At 40.0% G+C, this 27,234-nt stretch overlaps 2 protein-coding genes across 2 annotated transcripts in view; one reads left to right on the forward strand and one right to left on the reverse strand.

Annotated features, from left to right (window-relative positions):
• cyb5b (cytochrome b5 type B) overlaps positions 1-4,820 on the reverse strand; it is a 5,830-nt gene extending 1,010 nt beyond the window's left edge. Inside the window, exons 1-4 of the mRNA XM_083891274.1 lie at positions 4,364-4,820; positions 2,065-2,193; positions 1,610-1,636; positions 1,452-1,483 (exon numbers count right to left, since the gene is read on the reverse strand). Of these exons, the coding sequence (XP_083747400.1) occupies positions 1,452-1,483; positions 1,610-1,636; positions 2,065-2,193; positions 4,364-4,555 (380 nt within the window). The 5' untranslated portion in view covers positions 4,556-4,820. The remainder of the gene's footprint in view (positions 1-1,451; positions 1,484-1,609; positions 1,637-2,064; positions 2,194-4,363) is intronic.
• Positions 4,821-7,223: 2,403 nt separating this feature from the next.
• On the forward strand, positions 7,224-26,201 carry dhx38 (DEAH (Asp-Glu-Ala-His) box polypeptide 38). The gene is made up of 27 exons (XM_083891568.1): positions 7,224-7,395; positions 8,132-8,457; positions 8,860-9,059; positions 9,205-9,366; positions 9,558-9,720; positions 9,818-9,936; positions 10,030-10,103; positions 10,199-10,354; positions 10,477-10,638; positions 10,749-10,856; positions 11,212-11,336; positions 11,451-11,588; positions 11,687-11,873; positions 12,542-12,727; positions 12,855-12,995; positions 13,189-13,299; positions 13,550-13,666; positions 13,818-13,925; positions 14,969-15,081; positions 15,272-15,480; positions 16,892-17,046; positions 18,099-18,254; positions 18,533-18,667; positions 19,643-19,768; positions 19,859-19,954; positions 21,131-21,252; positions 25,150-26,201. Exons 2-27 carry the CDS (start codon positions 8,132-8,134, stop codon positions 25,229-25,231), a joined length of 3,777 nt encoding a protein of 1,258 aa, XP_083747694.1. The 5' UTR covers positions 7,224-7,395; the 3' UTR covers positions 25,232-26,201.
• Positions 26,202-27,234: the final 1,033 nt, after the last annotated feature.

A 27,234-nucleotide genomic window follows, 5' to 3' on the forward strand; every position in this document is an offset into this window, starting at 1 on the left:
CAGCTTTTTAAGATGCCAAGTTCAGAGTTCCTCCACATTTTCCATTTCAAAATTCCATGCTTTTCCAGACTCAAATTCCCAGACTTCTCGGAGGATTTTTCAGTCAATATTAAACACCTGAATACCAATTGTTAGACGCTTATTATGTAAATAAATGGTTTTTAAAATCTTTCACTCGTTTTTAATGAAGCCAGCCCTCGGAAAACTTGCATCGACCCAAGGACGCTGTCGCGGCCGACAAAAATAATAAATAAATGAGAATCGCGGCCAGTAACAGTTACCATGGCAACTCGACATCATTCTACAGCCAGTTCCTCTGAGGGCCACGTCAGCATCATGGTTACCCTCAAAGGGCCAAATGTAACTGTGATACAGAATAAATGTAACCAAGTGTAACCAAATATAATGTAAAATAACTACTCCGTAACATATTGCGAAATAACTTTCTGTATTTATTATTTATTCAAGTTACAAATATGATGCATTATAGATGCAACCTGGTCCGCCACAGTGATGCCGTCACTTTGCGGGTAACGCAAACTCCGTGCATTGTGGGAAATGTAGTTTATGGTCAACGCAAGCCTTAAAGCAACATAGACCTATTTTAACACAGATTTTTAAGACCAATTAATCACTCGCGGGCCACAGAAAATAACGTGGCGGACCACATCTTGAGTTTGACATATGTGATCTACAGGTCAGCTATGTTGCGTTAGTAACTTGTTTTGATTTGTATATATCAATATATGTCATTTTAGAACGTGACATAATAGTCTAGAAACAACACAAACGTTTTTTTCCATACTTATCCAGACCTGGAAATGACTAATTAACTTCCATACTTTTCCATGCTGCGTAGGAACCCTGCAGGTTAACTTTGTTCAGGATTACCTCCAGTTTATTGTTCAAGACGTTTGACATTTGCGTGCGTTAGTCCATCTTAAACCAACATGCGAATGGTTGTGAACACACCCAGGTAACGCAGGGAGTCAAATTACTACTGCATGTAAATGAATCCTCCTCGAGTGACTCATGATGGTCTAGACGACGCTCTGTGCATCACATTTCACACCCAGGACTTAAAACCAACAACGGTAACAAATATGGTGAAATTCAGGTCAGTGCTGGGATAAAGGACAGTTGTACAAATCAACTGCTGCCCGACTTCATGCATGGAAACATTCTCAATGTCTTTGTCCCAAACCATGGGACGGATCCAAGAGGAGACAGAAGTCTGACCCTCTCAAATAAGACTTTCTTTACCAGTTACGTCACCAACTCTACCGCTGGCACGCACAGTATTCTGGGATGTGAACGGCCTCAACGAATCCTATCGCAACTTATCCTTAGTGTGAACAAACATCAGAAAAAATTTCGAGGATCCAGCCCATGGTTTGGGGCGTACTGAAGCTAATGAGTGTGACATAATGACGGTTAAGACTCGTACTCACCCAGACTCTGAATCTGTCAAATCTACCTCCTGCTGCAAAAATAGCAAAAAAAAACACAATCAGATATTCAGTGATTTAGAGAAACATCAGAAACATTACATCAGTTTTAGATATAACATTTAAAAAGAAGAGCGTATAAACAGACAATGAAGGCTTACCTTTATATTGTTCTTTTTCCTGTCGTCCTGCAAAGAAATTCAATTAATTAGCTTTTTCCTCATGTGATGGTTGACACTAATGAGCAAGAAATGAAGAAATGTTTTTCCAGGCAGTGACAATCCACATTTAATCGGATGCATCTAAATGTCTTAAAAGTAGAACTGTTCCTTTTGCAAATTACATTCAGCATTTCTCAAAATCATCAGTTCCTTTGAGTACATTTAAACCAGTGAAAATCTGATTTCAATGTTTTAATCTTGTGATTTATAACTGTCAGTGCAGATAAATTATTCACCTCATTCTCGATTGTTCCGGTGACACTGATCACTTATCTTATGCTTCATTTGGTTAGATGTTAGCGTTGATGACTGGTTGACATTTAACTCTATTAATAAATAGATGTCACCATTGGCTACTACAGGCAGGAAACCATGACCATATCATGTCTTCTCACCATATGAAGCTCTCCGATGTAGTACTGCAGGAGCATCTCTCTTGCATCCGTGGAATGACCGACATCCTCAAAGCTTTCTGTGGCGTCTGCGCCGGCCTGCTCCAGCAAAACCTCCTCTCCTCCCGGATGCTGAAATCACATATTATGTCATACATTATATATTTGCTTATTTACTGCAAGTTGCACACTCTCTGGGTACTTGGCAAATGGCAATCCTCCTGTATTTTCTTTTTAATGGCACTCCTCTGTTTTAGACCACATTTTAGTTTGTTTTTGTTCACTAAAACACACATTCTTATTGGTTTAACAACCTAAGTAGTCATAAATTAGCTGTGTGGATTGGTTTAGTTGAGAATGACGGTTCAAATGAATAAATATTTGGGATGTGGAGATTTTAAATTACGACTGCTTGGGGCTACAACTGAATTACTTGCTGTGTTTCCCTGAGCCATTAAATCGGGTTAGACCCAACTTGGCTGTCAAAGAGGAAGTATTCCTCCTGACTGTACAAAACCGATTGTTAAGTACGTAAAAAATAGACAGACCGACAGCTAGATAGATGGATAAACAAAACTAAGTAATTAAATAGATAGTAGGGGTGGGGGGAAAATCAATTCACATAGGAATCGCAATCCACGATTCTGAATCGATTAAAAAAACCCACAAAAAACAGCAGTTTGTGTTATTCGTGTACAGTTTATTTTAGTAACTTCTGGGAGGAAAAAGGCAGCAAGCCTAAGCTTTTATTTATGCTTAGTTATTTTTTTGCACAGTAAGTAAGTTTTCATTTGTTTTGAATGAGTAAATCTTAAGTTTGCCTTTGAGCGATCACATTATCTCATACAAACTGGATTGTTTTGATGCCATAATTTGCCTTAACACACTATGCATCGTATCAATTTTTGAATCGAGAATTGTATGAATCGTCACCCAAAGATTCACATCCCTAATAGATAGTAGCAACAAAAGATGCACGCATTGTGGATAAAAAAAAACCTCTGCAAATTAGTTTTTAATAGTTGTAAGTAATTGTATCTGTAATTTGTAAAGTTGTTGTTACAACAACTCCCTCAGGGGACCAAACCTAGGGGGAACAACGACTTATTTAGTATTATTTGGATTGAACGTGCATCTACTCATGTCAAACGTTTACACGTCGACTACGACACGTTTACGATCTGTAAACATGGCACTTAGCTAAAAGGCTAAGTTTTATTTGTACTCCATGGCCTGATTGTAACTGAAAACGCCACTGCTACGTTAAAGGATAATCCTGCTACACACACTAAGAGTGAGGGGATGATGCAATCCTCCTCTGACGATTGCATATTTGTGTTGGAAGAGCACTTGTGAACTTTGAACCCACGAGTGTGTGCTGCTACCACGAGACCGGATCTGTGTAATCGGTTACTCTAAAGTTACTGTGGGTCACGACGATTATCTGACGACTTATTAACTACGATATAAAAACTCAATGTGGTGTATGTTGATGCACGTAGAGAGGCGCAGTTTGTGAACAGGCAAGGCAGGCAACTGCTCGGGGCCCCGAGCCGATAGGGCCCCCCCTGACACTAGGAGCCTGAGGGCTGTTTTTTACTGAAATGTGCAGTGAGCAGCCGCCTCCCGGTCACCCTTAAAATACAATGGGCGATTTGCAATGACATCTCAGTAGGAAACCTCCCTAAAGGGGCCCCACCTCACGTTAACCTGTGTGAAGTTAACGTTCTGCAAGTTGGAAAATGAAGAGGATTATTTACAGTGTAATGCATATCTTTTTTTACTCAGTTTATATATGTTTTCGTCAGTTATTTACAGTATTTTATTGTTCTATATATTTATATTGTTTTATAATGTGGCTTCTTTACAGTGTAATGTATTTTTTAACTAAGTTTATACCGTTTTTAAAAGCTATTTACAGCATTTTATTGTTCTTTACATTCATATTTTCACATACTTTTTAATTACAAGTTTTTTTCCCATGTTATTTCATTCATTTTGAAAAAAAATTTTTTTTTGAAATCATACATTTTTCGTTGGTGTCAGATTATTTATAACATAATGGTGATGGACACTGGTTGGAAGGAAGGGCCCCCCTGGGTTTTTTTTTGCTTAGGGCCCCTACAGACTCTAGAATCGCCTCTGTGCACGTATCGCTTTATATAACGTCATTTGGCCCATTGGGTTACTTCAGACGTCACAGCTCCAGGAAGTAGCCGCTGACGAAATTAGATAACTGAAGGTTTTACATTAAAACACCGTATTAAAAGTTGAGTAAAGTTAAAGTCTGGTGTTTTCTTACCTCTTCAAGGAAACTTGTGACGTCGTAGACTTTGTCGTGGATGATGAGCCACGAGTCTTTGCACATGTTGTGCACTCGTATTTCTTCTGACGTGTAATATTTCACATCGCTGTCGCCTTTTACGTCACTGTTCTCCTCCGCGTCGGCGTTAATCGCAGTGTTGATGTTGTTGTCGTTAATTTCCTCACCCATTGTCACGATAACGCGGAGCAAACCTGTCAATGCGGAGCTGCTGCTAGCTACGGTTAGCTTATGTTAGCCGCGGCTGGGTGCTATGCTATGCTAGCTGCTCGTTGTTTCCGATGTGTGTTTGAACGAAGCTAGGCTAGCGGCGGTACAAAGCAGCACTCGTGCTAACGCTGCAGATAACACGCCACATAAAACGCTCTCTACCCGGGTATGTTACACTATAAGTAACGGCGTAAAAACCACTCGAACCGGTACATCAGCCGACATGTGAAACCGACCAATGGGTGTGTGCGTTGTCAAACCAGGAAGTGCAAAGACGTAAGCTGACCAATGAGAACGTAGATTTCTGGAGGCTGACAAATCGGAGTCGACCACTTGATGATCGGCAGACGTGTTCGTCGGTGACCGTCCGAGTTCTTCGAGAACTACAGTAACTAGCGATTGTTTTCATAATCGATTAATCTGTCGATTATTTTCTCGATTAATCGAGTACTTTTATGGAGTTTGGTCCATAAAATGTGAAAAAATGTTGATCAGTGTTTGTTAAACCTGGAAATAAAGAGGTTCTCAAATATATTGATTTAGTTCACAAACCAAAAGTATTCATTTGTTTAGTAGTAAGCAGCCATTAATACATTTATTGATCAGCACTAGAACCTTACATTTGTATTTTTAATGATTACTGTTTAGATATATGTGTATATTATTTATGTATTTATTTATTTGATTTGTTTTGCCTTGATTATTATTCCACATGTATATCATTTTATTAATGATTTATTTTAATCATATAAGAAGACCATAGGGCTGGAGTGGAAGGGAGGGAATATTGTTCATTTAAGTTAAAAAAAAAGAAAGAAAGAAAGAAAGACATTGTATTCCAATATGCACTATATGTCTGTTTTGCACTTGATAAATAAAAGTTATTTAAAAAAAAAAATAAAAAAAAAATATATATATTCATTTGTTATCTGGAGCAAAGAAACCAGAAAATATTCACAATTCAGAAGGTGAAACAAGCAGAAATCTTGTTTTAATAGTGAAAAAAAGCTTCAAACGGAAGAATCAATTATCACTGGGTTACAACATATTTTTTTTTCAAATGAATTAGGACCATTTTGCACCCCTGAATCCAAAAATGACCTCCATTTTTCTCAATCAGGTCAGGTATTTATGCTAATTTAATTTGGAAAAATCCGATCTTCTGACTAAATTGATTATATGTAGCCCAAGCTTTATCGTGGTCTTCACATTTAATACCAAAATAAGCACGGTAAGCACACTTTATGAAACTTGTGGTGTATTCACCGCAGATGTAGCAGAATACGTCAGGATTATTTTTGCAAGATCTTCTAGTCGAAGCCATTTCATTCACTTATAATATATATATAAAACACATTTAGTCATAAGTTGGCACATGCAAAATCTTCAGAACGTGTTTATTCCAAGAAATATGAAAGAATTTTGCATCATATGACGTGAAAATACCCGTAACATGTAAACAACAACGTTAAAAAACAAATCTGTAGCTTTGTTCAGAAAGTTGACCTGATTTAGCATGTGATTTGTGGATTCAGCACATCAAAAATGATAGTAAATCAGCTAAAAAAAAACACCTGAAACAATACATTTGGTGTTGATCGGTGTGTTTCAGCTCTATTCATAACCTCATTCTATTTTGGAGCTACCTGCATGGGCCTCTGCTGTGTGATAAAGTTTTGAGACGTAGATGAGGGGCCTGCAAACTAGTTTTGCATGTTTTCTGCTGATAAGCCAGGATATCACCACTCACAAGATGACTGTGGCAGATATGTATACTTTGCCAGTGGTTCACTACGTACTTTCTATTTAAGGACGACAATCCTGTCCAGGCATGTTCTGGTATTACGTTGAAGCAAAAATATTGGAAAAGAGGACACTTTAAAGAAGAAGACTTTTCTCTGTGTTAACACAAAATGAAAAGGAAATGAAACCAATAAAAACACAGAGGGATCAAGAAAAGACAATCAGAAGTGGTTCTAGGAAATACAAAAGAAAAATGAATCAATAATATAGCAATAATAAATAAAGAGAAACTATTAGATCATCATTTGATTAATATATATATAAATTATTATTGTTATTATTATAATAATAAGAAACAAATTGGCAAACACAGAGGGAGGAGGAAAAAACAATCAGAAGTGGTTATATGAAATACAAAGGAAATATGAATCAATAATACAGCAATAATAAAGAAAGAGAAACTATTAGATCAAATGTGATTTTTTTTAATTATATATATATATATATATATATATATATATATATACATTATTATTAATAATAATAATATCATAATTAATAATAACAATAATAACAATAATAATAATTGTAATAATAAAACAAATTATTATTAATTATATTTTTTATTATTAATTATGATATTATTGTACAGCCTGGTCATTTGTTTTGTTTATTTATTTCAACAGATTTGATGAAAATAGTTTATTCTCGATTCACCCTCCATATCTCTAGGTGGCAGTAATGAGCAAATGTTGTTTGTCTGCCGCCCTAAAAAACACAGGAAGAAGAATCTCTGTTGGATGGAATTGTGGGATTGCAATGGCTGCCATCTTGCCTGCTGTAAACACTACGGATATACGTCGTTTTTACGAAAGCAGCGTTTTAAACCTTTCTCAGTGAAAGCCGAAGGTCACACAAAACGTTGTGTGGGCCGCTCGCAACTTACATATTTAATTTGTTGGGAAAAATACTGAGTCCGAGGCCTGAAAAGTAGTAGTTTTCCCGGCGTCCGCACTCGTCTCGTCTCGTCTCAGCATACGGCAGCTGCCCGTTCTGAGGTACGTGCTAGTTTTATCTCATTTAATCCCTCTGTTAATGCAAGTTACAGTAACAAACTAACACACGTAGAAGTCTATAGTACGATCGGAAATAGAAAATGGTATCACTGTTTACATTCAGTAATAGGAGAACTATTATAGAGCCAAGTCTTATTGTGGGGATCTTGAAGCTATCAGTCATATGAGGTGTTTGCTCCGTTGTTCTAGTGTTGATTTAATGAGAAATATACGCTGTATTAGCCTACTTTGTGCGAGCATATGAACATAGTAATTTTAGCGAAAATAAAAACACTTTTCGTACTGGCAAATCTGCTCTCTGCTTTAGGTTTTGGACTGATATTCGAACAAAATAAACCATTTCAACCAACGTGCCAGCTTTGATTCTAAAGGCTAATGGTGGACATTTACACCAATTACATATTTTAATTATCAAAAATACTATTCACTGTTACACATATTTACGCCTGGTCCAGGGATTCTCTGTATCAGAAACCATTAGTTTGAAAGATTACCTGACAAAAGGTGGGACAAACCTTCTCATTTACTGTTTCTTTATAATTTTCTACATTATAGATTAATATCGACATCTCATATATGAAGGAACAGTTATGGATTTATTATTTCAAAGCAGCCTGTTGTATTTTTTAGATTTTTCTAAGTAATTGAAACTGTACATTTTATAGATCGATCACAAGCAAATAACATTCAACATTTTCCACATGTTGTTTCCCCACAGATGATGGATGACGATGTGTCCATGCACAGGCTTGAAGGGAGTGATCCAGCTGCTCAGGTCGGTGGACTTATTGTGAAAAAGAAGAGCGCTCCTTTAGAGGCCCATGTTTTTCGGGCACCCACTCCTCGGACGTCTCTGCTAGGCTTGGATCTCCTGGCGGCCCAGAAAAGGAAGGAGCGTGAGAATAATGCACAAGCAGAGGCCGCCGAAGACATCAATAGAAAGAAATCTAAGGTTTCCTCATACAATGATTGGGAGGAAAGTAAAAGTGACTCTGGGTCTGATGAAGAGGAAGATGATAAGGACAAAGTTGCTAAGAAGGAGAGGTGAGTGTCTGTGCATCACAGTATTTACACGTTTACATATTGTATATTCTTTGTACACCTGGTCCTCACAGTTTGGAAAATGTTAAGTGCTTTTTATTCAGTTTAACATGTTATAGGCATCCTTCCATCTCAGTAGATGATGGTAGCACTCTGGTGTTATGGCCGTTGACAGCTTCTTATGTGGCTTACTAGGCCTATCCTGGCATGGCAGTCCCAGCCACAATCCTTATCTAATATACTACAGCTGTCGCTATGAGTCATCATGGCAAAACAGTGCACCCGCTTTTATGATGATTATATATATTGCTGGAATATTGTTTGTTCCCGTTTATATACCATTTTAGTATTTGTAGTAGTCTACAAATACAACATGACTAATGTGTTTTATTTTATTGCCATCAGGAAATATCGAGTGACTGGTTCTGAGACGCCCTCAAACCCTGGAGGGGTCAGTGAGGAGTTCAAACGCAGACACCAGCAGAGAGAGAAAGACCGGCGTGAACATGGAGTCTATGCTTCCTCCAAAGAAGACAGAAACAAAGACAGAGACAGAGACAGAGAAAGGAGGCGAGATAAAGGCAGAGACCGGCGGAGTGAAAAGGGTAAGTCGAAAGTTGACCGTCGATTTTAGACTATAATGTCTTAATGCTTTGTCCGGCATTGCATTGAAAGTCCAAAAGGTCCTAATTTTGCTTGCTTTATTGAACTGTTTACTGTTGTTCATAGTAGTTCCTTTGTCTTTGTCAGATGAGCGAGATGGTGGCCACAGCCGTGAAGGCAGCAGCAGCCGGTCAGAGCGCTCAGAGCGAGGTGACAGGAGTGAGCGTTCACAGAGGGAGGGATCGTCAGACAGAATCAGCCGAGGGAGTAAGAGAGATGAACCTCTTACACCGCAGCACCGGCCAAAAGGTAGATTTGCTCAAAATATATTCTTTTGTTATGCGTGTTTAAATACATTTCTAAAAATGATTTAGGTCTGTATTGTGAAGTTGGGTTCGAATCACTTTGTACAGCCTGGTCAGAATTCTGGATCTGCCTCTACTGAGTGGATCCAATAACCGTGTGTAACAACCTAATCCAACTACTTGTATTTTAAACAGATGCTTTCACACCTTCACGCTCAAACTGGGACGAGGATGACAGTGGTTATGGCAGCACAAGGAATTCCCAGTGGGAATCTCCATCTCCTGCTCCGTCCAACAGAGAGTCAGACCGCTCAGAGCGAAGCCATCGCTCCGGCCGAGACAGTGAGAGAAAGGACAGGTAAAACTAACTTTCAATTGAGTCTTTTGAAATGTTGAACGGCTGTGAAAACAGTGCCACTTGATAACCGTGATACACGTCTTTGCTGTCTGCTTAGGTCAGTCAGAGGACGTTACACTGACGATACACCCCTGCCTACCCCGTCATATAAGTACAATGAGTGGGCCAATGACAGGAAACATTTGGGCTCTACACCTCGTTTATCACAAGGAAAAGGTACTATTCTATAACAATAACAGTCAGTTTTATGTTTAGAGGAAGTTTTAAATTCTCTGTCTGATCCAGTTTCTCCCTCTGTCTCTTCTGCAGGAAAAAAAGATGGTGAGGGGGGAATAATGTTTGATAATGAGGATGAGAAAGAAGAGTGGGAAGAGGACCAGAAGGTGAGTGCTGCTGCTATCCCTCACTTATGCCACTATTTGCTGCACATACGTTTTTGTTTGACGACCCCACTGTTTTATTCCGAACTGTTTTGCAGCAAGCTGACAGAGATTGGTACATGATGGATGAAGGCTTCGACGAGTTCAACAATCCTTTCACTTCCACGTCCGAGGACTATATAAAGAAAAGAGAACAGATCCTTCAGAAGCAGACTCAGAAAAGAATATCAGCTCAGAAGCGACAGATCAATGAGGTATGAGCACAGTGTTTCATGTCAGCTCAATCAGAACTCTTTATATACAGTGTGTGTGTGTGTACCAGGTTAGTGCATCAGTCTGTTGCCAAATCTCTCTAACAAACCCGTTCTTGTCTCAGGATAATGAGCGGTGGGAGACCAACCGTATGCTGACCAGTGGCGTGGTGCAGAGGTTAGAAGTGGATGAAGACTTTGAAGAGGACAATGCTGCTAAGGTTCACCTGCAGGTTCACAACCTGGTCCCTCCTTTCCTGGATGGAAGAATAGTCTTTACTAAACAGGTGACCAAGCCTAGAATATTGAATCATGATTATATCACATCGGCATACCATATTTATATCCTAAACTATACTTATCAACCATGTTTTTGATACATGTTTCCCCACTGTAGCCAGAGCCTGTCATTCCTGTGAAAGATCCTACTTCTGACATGGCCATCATCTCTCGAAAGGGCAGCCAGCTTGTCCGCAAACATCGTGAACAGAAAGAACGAAAGAAGGTTGGCTCGATTATTTTTTAATTCAACTGATTTATAGTGCATTGGCTGTGTTTGAATTTCACACTGCTTGACCTAGTTTTAAAGGGTTAACACATAATTCGACATTATCTACAGCTAATATAAGATTGCATTAAAATGTCAAGGGTATGTCATGATTGTTTACTTTTGTTGTGTAATGTTTCCTGCACTATTAATTCAAATGCTGATAATCATAATTAATGGTTTATATTTAAAATGAAAGCCAGTGAGAATTTTGTTGCTATGTCAGCTCTTCTGTATGTTGAAGGTGCATGAAATCTAAATCTTTTACCTTTTTTATTAAATGATATAACTCTCTATATAATTCTGTTTTCAGGCTCAACACAAACACTGGGAGTTAGCAGGCACCAAGTTGGGAGACATAATGGGAATCAAGAAGACCGAGGAAGAAGATGTCTCTGGAGGCAAACCTGTAGGTGAAGACGGCAAAGTAGACTACAGGTGACTGACGTTTTGTATTTACATTTTTTTGAAAGAACATAGACTTAATTTGCACAACTGTTCATTGAGATTGTCTGACCATAATATAAATTTTTGCTAATGTTTCTCTTACAGAGCAGAGCAGAAATTTGCAGACCACATGAGAGAGAAGTCGGAGGCCACCAGTGAGTTTGCTAAGAAGAAGACCCTCCTGCAGCAGAGGCAGTATCTGCCTATTTTTGCAGTCAGACAGCAGCTTCTGAACATCATAAGGTACTGACGCTAAACACTGTTCACTTTAAAATCGATGAGTTATATTTGTGAGTGAGTGAGTGAATTATAATTGTGACTCTTTTGCTTTTCATTTGCAGGGACAACAGCATAGTGATTGTTGTTGGGGAGACTGGCAGTGGGAAGACCACGCAGCTGACCCAGTACCTGCACGAGGATGGCTACACCAGGTACGGCTTAGTGGGTTGTACTCAGCCCCGAAGAGTGGCAGCCATGAGTGTGGCCAAGAGAGTCAGCGAGGAGATAGGCACCAACCTTGGAGAGGAGGTGAGACTAAACAAACAAAGCAGCTAACCAGATGCTTTATCATAATGTCCTCCATATTGATTTGAACATGTAGCTAATCACTGTAGCTGTGACACTCGTCTCGTAGCATCTTTCCAATGTGATCAGTTTTACACGTTTTCATCATCTCGGTTATTAATAAGAGCTGGAAGTGATTAAACACAATGTATATGTGTTGACTTCTGACTAACCCTGACAGCAACACCTGAACAATTGGTGTCTAAATGGTTTTAATTAAGAAATGAATACTCCAGAATGTAGGTGCAGCACTTCTTTGTTTGACATTAAATATTTCCTTGTTTAGACATTTTAGCGATAGTTTCAATTAAACAGTGTGAACCAACATGTGGGATTAGATGCTAGTAGAGCTGCCGTATCCTATTTTCTTGCATCTCTGCTTCACAGTTGAATAACATGTCTTGGAGAGTATTGTGTAATATATCTGTATTAAGTGCAACACCAGCATCTAGTGGACAATAGTGGTGTTGCTTGAATTGGTTACAGTTTGTTAGAAATTGCTCTTTTATCTCAAACATTAATATCAAATAATGTGGTGTAATATGTGTGGACATGGCCTGCTATGGTATTTATTCATGATTAATTACATTCAAAGTTTTGATTTGATTACTGATTGACAATGTTGCCTGCAGGTGGGTTATGCAATCCGTTTCGAGGACTGTACATCAGAGAAAACTCTGATAAAGTACATGACAGACGGTATCCTGCTCAGGGAGTCACTGAGGGAGTCGGACCTGGACCACTACAGCGCAGTCATAATGGACGAAGCTCACGAACGCTCCCTGAATACTGATGTACTGTTTGGCCTGTTACGCGAGGTCAGTATAGACTAACTTTAACTAACACACGTTACAGATAGATTTGTTTGGATGCAGAAAAGCTCTGTGTGATGTGGTGAAAGTTGTTCTTGCGTTGACACATACTGTGTTTACTGTTTCCTGCCAGGTTGTTTCTCGTCGAACTGATTTGAAACTCATCGTCACCTCTGCAACTATGGACTCGGATAAGTTTGCAGCATTTTTTGGCAATGTGCCCATATTTCACATTCCAGGAAGAACATTTCCAGTAGACGTCTTGTTTAGCAAGGTAAGTTTATTCTCCCGTTCTACTTTTTATCTTGCTATTGAAATACTCTTCTTCCTCTACTTTCCCAAAACTCATGGAGCTGAACTGAAACCAACTTTTGATGTCCACCACAACAAAGTCTCTCTTCTGTAGAATCAGACTTTTAAATTCTGTTTATACTTGACTGTTTTTGTGTGTGATGTGTGATGTGCAGACACCTCAGGAGGACTATGTGGAGGCAGCAGTGAAGCAGGCCCTGCAGATCCACCTCAGTGGGTTGATGGGTGACATCCTCATCTTTATGCCTGGACAGGAGGACATTGAGGTGAGGGACACGGCTGCTTTTTTCACTGCAGAGGTTGTTGCGTATTGACTTATTGCCCAAAGGACAGTGATTCTAATTTATTGTACAACAGATACTAAATGTAATTCAGTATTTTAAAGACTTTTATAAAATAGTTACTAAAATAAGCTGCTTAAAGCATGCTTAACATGCTCTAAACATCCTGTCTCCGCTGTATGAATATTGTTTGTTTTGTAGTCTGAATTCATTAAGTGTTTACTTGTTCCTTCAGGTGACATCGGATCAGATAGTGGAGCGTTTGGGAGACCTGGAGAACTCTCCACCTCTTGCTGTGCTTCCCATTTACTCTCAGCTGCCGTCTGACCTCCAGGCCAAGATCTTCCAGAAGGTTGCTATCACACTTCCTCTCTCACGGCTCATAATAATGTTGTTTTACTCGCCTCATTTCACCCAAATTTCCACACGCAGCATATTTGAGTACTCGTAAATGAACGCTAATAAGAAATCATAACGGACCTCGTTATTTCATTCTTTGTCAGGCACCAGACGGTGTGAGGAAGTGCATTGTTGCTACAAACATCGCTGAGACTTCCCTCACTGTGGACGGAATCATGTTTGTCGTGGATGCAGGGTACTGCAAACTCAAGGTACGACAAGGACTCAGACACACACACACACACACACATACAGACACACACACAGTGGTGTCAAATTTAATTAGGTCATTGTGTGTTACCAGAGTCTGGTTACACTGACTTATCCATGACGTGATCATTTCTCATGTTTTCCAGATTACATACATGCAGTGTAAAAATGCTAGGCAACGTCACAGAACCTGAGCCAAACCTCACTATCATTTCTGCTTCTTTGAACTTTGTTTCTGAAGACTCGGTTACTTTCAAAAACACAAAATCAGTAAAAATGAAATCATCAAATTAAGAATCATAGCACCATTGTTTGCACAAACTCCAGAAGAGAACAACACAAGAGCAGCACCTTGTTAAGGAGTTCCCATGATAGATTAGTTCCTACTTGGGTTGCAAAGGGGTGGAACATTTCTGGTAAATTTCCATGGGAAGTTAAGCTGAGGAATTTTGGAAATATCCTATATTGGAAGCTTTCCATGAGAATAATTGGAATTTAAGGGAACTAACCGGGAATATAGGGTAATGTAATCGAAATTCGAAAAATCATATCCAAGCATAAATATAAACATAAGTACCAGGTGAATCAAGCTTGTCTGTGATGATCAAGATTATGCTTAAATATATTTTCCCCAACTATATTTAAGTTCCCTATAGAGAGCCAACCTTTAATTTTGAAAATTCCCAGTTAATTCCCTTAAATTCCTGTTAAATCCCATAGAAAGTTTCCATCTTGGGAAATTTCCCATAGTTTTGCAGTTCCTAGTTCCTACATACGTTTAATGGCCCTGATGTGCATTTGGTGTAATGTGCACAAATTCTGTATTTCACAGCTGCTATTAAACAATTAATTCAACAATTAATACAGTATTAATTCAACTGTGGCTCAGATTTGACTTTTAAACTATTGAAATTAATTTGGAAATGATTACAAACCTCACATGTAAAAATACAAGGTTTTCTTTTAAAATTTAAATTTTCTTTTGTATATATACACACACAAACCTGACACAATGTATGTTTACTTTCTTTTTTCCTAACAACAGGTTTTCAATCCTCGCATTGGAATGGACGCACTGCAGGTTTATCCCATCAGTCAGGCTAACGCCAACCAGCGCTCGGGCAGAGCAGGACGTACAGGACCAGGACAGTGTTACAGGTAAGAGATGGGTCTTTTTTCTGCTGTCACCATTTGCCTCACAGACACACAAATGGATGGACATATTTGCCATTCTCTGACATGTCTGATCTTACTGTAGAAGAAAATGATTTCTGTATGATTTGTGTGTGCAGATAAAACATAAGTCAATATCATTCTTCGGGAGTTAACTTTCTTTTTCTCTGTCCAGACTTTATACTCAAAGTGCTTACAAGAACGAGATGCTGACGACCACCATACCCGAGATCCAGAGGACAAACCTGGCCAATGTTGTCCTGCTGCTGAAGTCTCTGGGTGTTCAGGATTTGCTCCTCTTCCACTTCATGGATCCACCGCCTGAGGACAACATGCTCAACTCTATGTACCAGCTCTGGATCTTGGGAGCACTGGACAACACAGGTGAGTGTTATGGTCCATATGTTGTCAGTTAATTCAACTGTATTATCCTGTTATGGATTGATCAATATGATTTCCAATTTTATGTGAACATAAACTGTATTTTGGGTATAGAATAAGTTAAACAATTATAAAATACAATTCTTCTTTCTTTAAAACTTTACTGATATTTATATGAAACTTTATAGATCCAACATTTACTATGTATACGAGAAAATAGTTGGCACATCACTCACTAATTAAGATAATCATGTTTGTCCATGAGTTAAAACCCTAAACCTATATAGTAATAAAAAGAGTAATATTCTTTATAGAGCTGAAACAATGAATTGATTAATCGATTATTAATCGATTACTAAATTAATCTTCAACTATTTTGATAGTCGATGAATCGATTCGAAGCTTTTTTCATGATTAAAACAAGATTTATGATTGTTTTAGCTTCTTAAATGTGAATATTTTCTTCATTTATTTGCTCCATAAAACAAAGAAATCATTCGAACTGAATCATTTTGGTTTGTGGACAAAACAAGACATCCGACAAGATCCTAATTTCCAGGTTTGACAAACGTTTTCTGACATTTTATGGACCAAACGATTGAGAAAATAATCGACAGATTAATCAATGACAAAGGTAATCGTTAGTTGCAGCTCTAATTCCTTATCTGTTTTCTATTACTAGCTATGGAAGACTGTACCTGGTGTGTTTTACAGTAAATACAGTTGTGAAGAACAGGGGCTAACATCATCAGTCGTCTTTGAGTCGAATATGAATAAATGAGGTGGAGAATGTTGTGGATTTGAGGCTCAGATTTTCCTCTCGGCTTCTTGTACTGCAGATGCTGCTGCTGCAGTGAAGATGCATACAATTCAAACAGGCCTGGAGGAAGTAGTTGTGAGGTTTAGCCATTGGAGTAATTGCCTAGTAACTGATCCTGTGTTTGATTTGACTGCTCTGGTCTCATTTCAGTCTCATCCTTAGTCAGATTCCAGGGGATTTAGGGATTTGGGGATAAGGGGGGGACTTTTGATGATTCCCTGTATGGTGTGTTAACAGCAGATTATCTCTGATTAAGGCTTACCTGCCCCAAACTGACTGCTCTGCGCCTCTGCCTTTCCTTCACATAAGCTTCTTAGACTTTGTCGTCTAATCATTTAAATCAGAACTGGCAAAGTTTTTGATCTCACGCTCTTTTTTCCCCCCCTCTACACGTATTCTCAACTGTCAGCAGTTCATCCTCCTCTCACTGCGATAGACAAATAAGTGTTACACGATTCTTGCTTCACCCTCACGCCAGCTGCTGTTAGATGTAAAAGAAGCTTATTGCCTGCTTTATCCTCGTCCTTTCTACGCTTCTCCACACGTCGTGCTCTTGTATGACCTTGTAATTGTGTTCTCTTTTGGCCTTTTTAGGAGCTTTGACACCAACGGGGCGTCTGATGGTGGAGTTTCCCCTTGACCCTGCTCTCTCCAAGATGCTGATTGTGTCATGTGACATGGGCTGCAGCGCCGACATCCTCATCATTGTGTCCATGTTGTCTGTGCCGGCCATCTTCTACAGACCTAAAGTACGTCTCATTTGCTACTATAACTGAAATGTCAACATATCAATATGTTGGTCATTTTATTAGGTACACATGCTCCGACTGCTTTGTAACACAAATTAACGTCTGATCGACCAGCAGAAATTCTGTGCATTTAATGCAGACATGGTGAAGTTACCTGCTGAAGTTCAAACAGAGCATCACAATAGGGAAGAAATGTGATTTCCGAGCAGTCTCGATCTCATCTGAAGGGTTTACAGAGAATGATTTCAAAAGACGTAATTCTCTGCTCAGCTATCCAATCCAATTATTTTTCGATTAATCATCGATCAATCAATGAATTACTCGATTCATCGAGGAATAATCGGTAGAATACTCGATTACAAAAATATCAGATATCTGCAGCCATAGTAAGCTACATTAAATCAGCTAACATCAATGTTTACGTTAGCGTGTGCTAACAGGACGTGCTGTTGTGTTACGCCAACTGTCGTTTATACTGTTACACTGCATCTTGTTGTCTTCCTGTTTCAGCGTGAAATGGTCCCACACTTTGGACATTTTCTGCATTTTACGGGCTGTTTCACTCTCCGTCATCGTGGCAGCTAAAATCCAGATGTGCGGTGTGCATCTGCTAAAGTCTATGCTGAACAGGCCACGCGAGATAGGAATTAAACGAATACTTGAGGCAGAGTTTTTGCCTGGAGGATTTCTTTGTAATCGAGTTACTCGAATCACTCGAGTAATCATTGCAGCCCTAACTCAAACACAAATAACCACTTGTTAAACCAAGGGACGTAGAAGAGTATTTCTGAACACATCAGGTGTTCGCTGGACCCAATGAAGTGTAGTTTGTATTTAGTTAAGGTGGCTATAATCCATTCATCCAAACTTTATTTATACATTGCAGTAACACAATGAAAATGGTCACTTTTAATGATGAACCTGCTGACTTACTTGGCTCATTTTCTTTTCTTTTTATTTATAATTTGTTGTATAATTTAAAAAAGTATCTGTCTTGTGCCTCCGTCATGTGACTAAAGGGTGTTTTTTCCTTCTTCTTCTGTGCGCTGCAGGGTCGTGAGGAGGAGAGTGACCAGGTGAGGGAGAAGTTTGCAGTCCCAGAGAGTGACCATCTCACCTACCTTAATGTGTACATGCAGTGGAAGAACAACAATTACTCCAGCGTCTGGTGCAATGAGCACTTCATCCACACCAAGGCCATGCGCAAGGTCAGACTCTCGCTGCTCGAACCTGGCATTCACTATTCGCTCGTTAAATTCCTGCACGTTTTCACAATGTCTGGTTGTCTTTGCCTTTCGTTAAGTGTTTGAATATATTTATCAAACTGCTCACATCCTCTGAGGCTTGATCTGTATTCTGCTGAATGTTTGTACATCTATTTGCTGTCGGTCTGCAAATGCAGTAACGTCAGACAGTTTATTTTATGACGATCAGCGATGCATTTTTAGCTTCCAACGACGGATTTGAACTCTTGACTTTTGTACAGGTGCGTGAGGTGCGCTCCCAGTTAAAAGACATCATGGTGCAGCAGAGAATGAACATGGTGTCTTGTGGCTCAGACTGGGACATCATCAGGAAGTGCATATGTGCCGCCTACTTCCACCAAGCGGCCAAGCTCAAGGTATTGTCTGCACTCTGGGTTTCACTCAGTTAACACTGCATGTTACACCTCGATTGCTGCTTAATTGCAGAGTGGTGAAATATCCCCTCTGTCCTCACATTAAAGGGGACATATTATGCAAATTTTGAATCATTTAAATCCTTATATTTGGGACTCTGGAGGCCCTATCAGTGTGAAAAAAGATGACTCGGTCATGTTTTTTTGGTCCTTCTCAGTCTAAGTACAGGAGATAAAACACACGATGTTGACTTCCGCACTCCTTGGGACGTCACAATGCACTAAATTAATTCCTGGAATTTAGCCGCTTTGTCCGTAAAACACGCAAGAGTGCTGGCGAGGGCAACGGTATCTGAAAACTGGAAGTCCTTGAAAAGTTCTATTCTTGGCTCCACGGTGCAGCACAGAGTTCTACACAAACTTCCAGCCTCAGAGGATTTATCTGTCCAGTGGATACATGTTATATATGACAGCAATGTGCCTGCTAGAGCCTGCAAATTATCACTTTTCCAAATGCTAACTGCTGTTAGCTCCCAGTAGCCTCTGTGGCTGATGTCATTTCCTGTCCCTTAAGTTTCATATTACTTTTAAGGTGGATCTTTAAGGTGGACCTAAAGATATACTACCAAACAGAGCGTTCTGAACAGGACTGTTTTGGCAGGGTGGTTGAACTGCTGTGGTGGTATTTTGACCAAAGCATGTCACAGACATGTTCATCAGGACACCAGGGAACTAGTTTAACTTGGAGAAATAGGGTATAATATGTCCCCTTTAATACAGTGGTTGGACCTAAAGGAAATTTGAATAGCCAGCAAGCAATCATAGCAGATCTACCTTTAAATGTATTTAAAGTCACAAACACAGACACAAATACCAGGTTTCAGCACATCAACGAACGTGGGCAGGGTCCCATTTTCCTCACCAAGAAATCCTGAGTGGCATATTTAATTAGTTACGTATGCATATGTTTGCTCCCAGGGCATTGGAGAATATGTGAACGTGAGGACAGGCATGCCGTGTCACCTCCATCCTACCAGCTCTCTGTTTGGTATGGGCTACACTCCTGACTACATCATCTACCACGAGCTCGTCATGACCACCAAGGTAAATAATCTGTTGACTGTAGAACACGGGAGGCGTGAAAACTACTGATGACGCTTGTTGCTGACGTGAAACGTGTGCTCTGTGTCGTAGGAGTACATGCAGTGTGTCACTGCAGTGGACGGAGAGTGGCTGGCAGAACTCGGACCCATGTTTTACAGCATCAAACATGCAGGGAAAAGCAGACAGGTAAGGAAACGCAGCATTCACACATCCAAAAGTATGTTTTTATTTTTTTTTAACCCCTTTTTTACACTTCAATCGATCGGACGCTTTTATAAGTTCAAGTCAAAACCGCTCACCGGTTACAGTTTAGTCAAAATAAAAGATGTACAATAAATAATACAAATACATCAAACCTAAGGGAGGAGAAGAGAACACAAACGATTAAATGAAAATAGCTACATAACGACAAATGTATCTCATTTTAAATAGAATTGCAGCTATTAGTGCTGTCAAACGTTAACGTGTTAACAGCGTCAGCGCTAATGCGCACGACGTCATGTTTACGTGACTCCCCATTATTAAAATGAGTCTCTTAAGTAACGCTAAACTTTAAAAACAGAGGCACACATACGCAGTACACAGGTACGCTGGTTATTTGTTAGCGCTGCTCTTTTCCTTTAATAAACAGACCGCTCCAGTTCGATTGTAGGCTAACGCTAACGGTGCTAAAAGAAGCTGATGCAGCTAACGGAGCTAACTGGTAAGCGGTGCCTGGACTCTGGTGTCGCGGCACGCAAACATGACGTCACGCGCGTCTTTTTCCGGTCAGTCGTCATGGAAACGTGTCATGCGTTAACGTGCGTTAGCACAGCACTAGTAGCTATATATGTTTTTCATGTATTTCACTAGTTTTAATATAAGGGAATCATAACAATATAGCACACAAGTATCAGGTCCACTGTACTGTAGGTAATCTTAGATAAATAACTATAACTATAATCTTAGGTACATAAAGAGGAATACATTAATTGTTTAAGTCTGATTTAGTTTGTTTAGTCCCTTGTTGTCTCTCAGATTTATTTTGCAACCTTTACTGCGAATCCTAACCTTTTTCGCTGTTTAGATGATCGTATGCTTCTAATGACAGTGGCACTGTGCAGAATAATACAAGGCAATTTTACCCATTTAGGTGTGGGACAATTTTACTGGCCAGCAGTTTCTGGATGAATGGGAACACTGACACTCAAACCTTATAATAGTGACCAACATAAGCACTTCTATTGTAGATGTATGAACAGCAAACCTGTGGTCAGCCATGCAAAGTCAGAGGACTGGAGGCTGCAAGAGTCCACAATAAAAATAATACTTGGATCACTACACATTAAGTTAACCTCGCCCTCTAATCGCTTCCTCCTCCAGGAGAACCGTCGTCGTGCCAAGGAGGAGCTCACCAACATGGAGGAGGAGATGGTTCTGGCTCAGGAGCAGCTGAAATCACGTCGCGAGGAGCATGAGAAGAAGAGCAACGTCGGCAGCGTCAGGTTAGTTTTGTCACCGTCTCTCCGTTTAAGTTCCTTCCTCCTTGTACACGAGCGTCATCCAACAACAGCAGCTGCCTGACTGTGGCCTTTCGTTTTCCATACCTAGTCGAGATAGAAATGTTTAATTTACCTAGCATGCTGCCAATCCATATCTGCACCCCTCCCTCCTTCTCCTCTCCTCTCCCACTCACTCAGTCTCTCTACTCCGACTCTCTCCCTCTTCATGATGAGCTTTTCTCACCTCTGGTCCCTCCAGACGAGACAAAAAGAAATAATATTGACTCCTGGCTGACCCCCATTACTGCAGCAATTTAAATTGTGCCATAGCAGAGCAGAGAAAGGAGGGGAACGTACATTTTCAAATTAGACCCAAAAAAATTAATTTCACACCCACCCACAAGCTTTACACGGAGAAATTATGTCGTAAAGACAGTTTTGAGAAAGCACTCGTGCGGTTAATTAATCAGCTGGTTTATCTGTCTCAAGTTTGTGTGAAGACGTCTGTGACAGATCTTTTTTGAAAAAAATCCCATTTCTGGAGTGTGGTTATGAGTTGGATCGGAGCAAAGGAAGTTGAATATGTGATGGTGAATGCTGAAGGCTCTCCTGGGCTCTGAGCCTCCTTTGTCCTCTGGCACACTTCACAAGCATTTCCTCTACGAGTCGAGTGTGACCAGGATGAAATACTTAGTTTGCTACGCATTTCAGGTGCTGCCTGCTTATCGCCCGTCTCTGTGCCCAGCAGCACACATCAGTGGTGTGAATTAGTAAATGGCCCAGGCTCCTGTTTTGTGTATAAATGTAAAACTGTGTCACTCAGTGTTTTTGAAATCACACCAGCGGCAAATGGGTAGAAATGGAATGCACTTGTTCCATATGAAACTGTTGCATGATAATAGCACAATACACTTCTTTAGGTTTTCTATCGCGGTTTGGACAAAACAAAAGATTTAATGAAATCGGGGCTCGGGCTCTTGGAATCGCGTGAAGAGAGACATTTACCGTCTTCGGGCTTTTTATAGCGCAGCCAGTTATACTCAAGACGGTCATCTACAGGTTTTTATGGTCATAGTACATTTCTAGACTTGATGTCCACGTTAAGCAGTTTACACGGGAGTTGTTCACCTGTTCACTTCCTTTAACCCATTGACGCCGGGGAAGCTCTGCCACACTTCTACCATTAGAGCTGGTAAAAGCGGATACGTCAGTTTTTGGGGGGTATAAGGATTCCTCGCGACAATGTTTTGAAATTTCTTCGAGCAAACATGGAGGATTTTGACAGTGGACAGATAACTTTGATCGCGCTGAACCAATCGAACGGGATTTTCGGTTAAGACATAATTATGTTTTAAGAATACGAGATCGGCGATAATGACGATGAATTTGAAGGTTTTGAAAGTGACGGAAGACGGAGAATTATCACCGTAATCGACGGACGCAGACGCCACAGCGCTGTAAGCTCTATCACCGTCACATGTGAAACAGACTGTTACACAAGTAGATATTACTTTATTTTCTTACTGTTTTTTAATTGAAAATAGTTATTCACTTTACTTTTACGTTTTTTTTGTATCTAAATGAACTCCAGGAAAGCCACAGGTGTGAGCTCTCAAATACGTTTTGAATTGTGTTCCTATATCTGCTGCAGAGGCTGAGAAATCAGTCATTTATTAGGCATTGAACCTCAGGCTTTAGAGGCATTTTATTTCCAGGCGTTTCAGGCCTTAATGGGTTAATTCCCACTTTCATACACCACATTCAGGCCTAGCTTTACACGACAACGATCTGAACACAAACCTGCAACAGTGGCGTCGCGTTCCCACTTTTTATTTCGCGTTTAGACGAGCGTCTTTGGGTGGAAATCTGCACGGTGACGCAAAAGCGTGTGAAATTTGATGTAGTGTGCATGCCAGGTGGCTAGGGGGCCTTTTTAAGATTTCCTCTCTGGAGGGTGGCTTCATTTTTTTGCGTTTTTAAGCCCCAAAAATGACGTCGGCACATATGATCAAATATTTTGTCGGTTTCACCCGGTAGTGGACCGCTGTAGTGTAACGCCGGCCTTACACCAACGCTTCGTCCTATCAAACTGGGACCAAAGTCCTGACCTTCCACCTGCTCTAACACTGACAACAACAAACATTTACTTACAGCCCTTTTATAAAGCACACAGTCCATGATCACATTGTACAAAACAATTCTATGCATTTTTCCAATATTTTATACAAGGCCCACGATAATGAATTATATCATGATACAGCACATTTGCGATAATCAATAAGTTGCAAGACGATCACAGAACAACATTTCAATCTCTGTTAAAACTTAGGAATACAGAATACTCCAGTTGAATTAAGTCCAGTGTGTAAGAATTAGTGACATCTAATGGTCAGACTGCAGATTGCAACAAAAGGAAGACTCTTACTAAAATGAATCGTCAACTACTTTGATAATCGATCCATCAGTTTGAAACGATTAAAACCAGATTCCTGATTGTTTCAGCTTCTTAAATGTGAATATTTTCTTCGTTTCTTTGCTCCATAAAACAAAGAAACCATTAAAAGTGGATCGTTTTCTGACATTTTATTGACCAAACGATTACTCGATTAATCGTGAAAGTAATCGATGATGAAATTAATGGTTAGTTGCAGCTCTGGAGGACTCCTCCACTTACCCAAACACTTCAGGGAACAACAGTGGCTTTCTCATACTCTTTCACAACTCTCTCTCTGCCGTTTCTTCCTCCCTCTTTTGTTCATACATTAGGTCTTTGTGAGTCGGAGTCATTCTTTGTTTGTGTTGTAAGCTTCTGCTTCTCTGTCGAGCGAGTCCTTTAACAAATATACATATAAGAGGCTCAGTCTGAGGTAAAGTAAACAAAGCGACTGTATACATTTGTACAAACAAACTTCTGCACCTTTTAACTTCCTGTGATCGGTGTAAGAAGTCGTAGTAAGAAGCTGCTGGGTTAGAGCGGTGGGGAAATTTGTTCAAATAAAGTAAAGATATTTTGTGCCAGCGAATCAATAATTACATCTCTGGTGTCAGGATGTGACGATATAGTGTCACATAGGTATTATATCTCACCCTTATTTATTTATTTAGGCTCTGACCTAAACATTTCAAACAACATTTGTAGATGTTATTCTCAAAAAGGCCAATATATGTATGCTTCACATTTTGCTGACCTGGTTTTTTTATAGGTATTGATTTAAGGTTGTAATAATTTTGTCCTTCAGTTCTTGATCGGTAAAGTTATCTGTTCACGTCTGCGTGGAAATCAGTCGCAGAAAAAAACGTCTTTTTACAGTGAATGCAGGCAAAATAGACTTCCAGTGAACGGAAATGTGTGGATCCTTTTGTGTTTGTAAGGGTAGAATAAGCAAGTAGATGCTACGCTGTTTGTTCATCACCTTTGTGTGTGTGTGTTATTGTCATAAGACTAGCAGAGGCCTGTGGAGAGGAACAACTATTTCTCCTGAAGTGAACAAAGAGAGAGGGACACAGTGACAGAAGGGGGTTATGGCCTGATGGTTGTAATTGCTGCAGGTGTGTGTGTGTGTGTGTGAGTAAGATGGAGAGACAGGGGAAGTGTGGGCAGTGTGAGGGTGTCACGCCGCCGTAATTAAAGATGATAGATTGTGCTGTCAGAGGCGTCAGGCTCTACGTCCCAACACTTCAGAGACACCAGCTCGTCTTTTTCCCTCTCTGTGCAGCTCGGCTGCTTTCATCTTCACATTCATCTGCTCAGACCAAAGTCTACGCCCAAAGACTGTTTTTTTTTTTATTTTAATTGAGAAAAACTCACCTGCTTATCGAATCCAACAGACCCTTCCCTGTTCTAAGAAATGCTTTAAAAAAGCTTTTAATTCTTGACTTGCTTGTTTCTTTCTAAATCAGGGCGGTAAAAATCTGCACACCAGGAAGAAAAGAACAGGCGCCCATGACACCCAGACGCACCCCCGCCCGCTTTGGACTGTAGAATGTGTAGAACGTTTAAAGCCGACCGACGCCGTCGGTTCTGAAGAACTCCTCATCATCCATGGACCACCACGCCACCACCACCACCACCAGCACAAGGAAAAACGCACCATTTCCGGCAACCATTTGTTTCTCCCTCCCAGCATGGCCAGACTCGACTGCAATTCATGCTTTGACCACTAGAGTGAGAACTTGTATAAGGCACAGGACTCGAGCGAGAGCATCAAAACGCCTCGTTTCAGCATTCTACATGTGAAGGAAGACTGTGTTTGTTTTAATTTTCACTGCACGTACGCTTCATCACTCAAAAGTGTCATCTTTACACTAACAAATCACAATTTTACCTGAAGTAGACTCTTACTAGTACTCGCTCATTGTCTGCTGCTGCTGCTGCTTTATCCTCCACACGAGGCTCGCCAATCCACAGCCGACGCGGGGCGAAAGGTGGAGTCGCAGTCTGGACGAGTCGCCAGTCAAGAGACGGACAACGTTCAGAACCACGGTCAGTTTAGAGTGTTCCCACTTAACCAGAACCCAGAAGAAAACATGTCCTCTCCACACAGAAAGGCCCTCAGTTGAATCAGGATTTAAGTACAAGCCTCTACTCCCATGTGCCATGTGATCCCTGGCACTTTTCATTTGACATATTCCTTTGCAGTTTTTCTCATCTTAACATTATTGTGAATAGGAAACTGATAAAAAAACAAAACAAAAGTCCTTAATTTCATTGCAGTGTCGCGTGTCTTTGCTTGTTCCCGACACCACGAAGTGCTCCCTGACAAACCGGAGCAAGATTCAATTAGGAATTGCATTCGATAATGTGATGCACATCAGATGCCTCTGATCAGATGTTTGTTAACATCTCTTTTTAAATGGGTAAAGAAGGAGCGTGTGATGCTGTCTGCCCTCTGCTGACTCTGTTCACTCAACACCGCGTTTGAACAGTGACGGTGGTTTTGTTTTGTCTTTTCTTTCTTTCTGGTGACATCCATTGGATTGTTTTTTTTTTTTCTTTCTCTCTTTTGTAAATGAAAAAAAAAAAACGATAATGATAATAATAAATGTTGTTTTTCTTATGTCAAGGTGATTTCATTTAATGTTTTAGGCACTAATTTAGTGTATTTGTGTGCGCTGCGAGTGCATGAAACCATGTCACTGCAAAGCGCTGATACAGTTGCTGTAACAGTGGGATAAACGAGAGTTTACGGAGTTTATTTTTAGTCCACAAATTCGGTCTCTCCAGTGAAAACCTGTAAAAACAAAACATCTGTGAATCCGGGTGATTCCAAAGCTCTCGTTTGTATTATATGTTTAGATTTAATCAGGCAAGGCAAAGCTAACACAACTTCAGGTGTGCAGCTAATCATTTTTGTCATTTATTATTCCATTTGCAAGTATCTTAGGGCCAATTCCTATCTTAACCCTTAATCTTAACTGGCCTCAAAACCAAGTGTTGAGGGTTATTTTGTCACTTAGAAATGGGACACCCCTTAAATGCAGATACATCTTCAGACTGTAGGGGGCAGAATAACGCCAAAGCTGCGTCCAGTCTTTCAACTCCAAAAAAGAAGAAGAAGAAGAAGAAGACATTTACGTCAGGATTATTTATTCTGATCCGTTTGTCAGTCAAGTTATTAGGTTGTCAGTTAGTTATAAGATGATACTCATACAAATATTCAGCTGACAGTTACCACACACCACGACTTATTGAAAAGTAAACCACACCGGCCGACTATTGACAAAAGATGGTCAAATAAAAATAAATGTTAGGCAACAATGACGTCAGTAATCCATAATATGGGCCTAAACTAAGATCATTTTTATATCTCTATTAACAAAGAAAATACTTCATTTGTATCGCACTCGTTTCGCTGCTTTCGACGCCATCTTTGTTATGAGAAAACACGCAATGCATTCTGGGTAGCCCTTGCTCCCAAAGGGTGGTCTCGGAAAATCTCAATATTGAGGGCGATACAGCCCTTAAACTTGGCCTCAACTGAATAT

This window comes from Microchirus variegatus (assembly GCF_963457635.1).
Source record: "Microchirus variegatus genome assembly, chromosome: 6".
NCBI classification, from domain to species: Eukaryota; Metazoa; Chordata; class Actinopteri; order Pleuronectiformes; family Soleidae; genus Microchirus; species Microchirus variegatus.

Excerpts from the sequence above, each read along its gene's own strand:
- dhx38 (XM_083891568.1), top strand. The coding sequence starts at position 8,132 with ATGATGGATGACGATGTGTCCATGCACAGGCTTGAAGGGAGTGATCCA. Across the intron at positions 12,728-12,854 it reads TGTTTGGCCTGTTACGCGAG|GTTGTTTCTCGTCGAACTGA; the intron begins GTCAGTATAGAC and ends GTTTCCTGCCAG. Across the intron at positions 17,047-18,098 it reads CCATCTTCTACAGACCTAAA|GGTCGTGAGGAGGAGAGTGA; the intron begins GTACGTCTCATT and ends TGTGCGCTGCAG.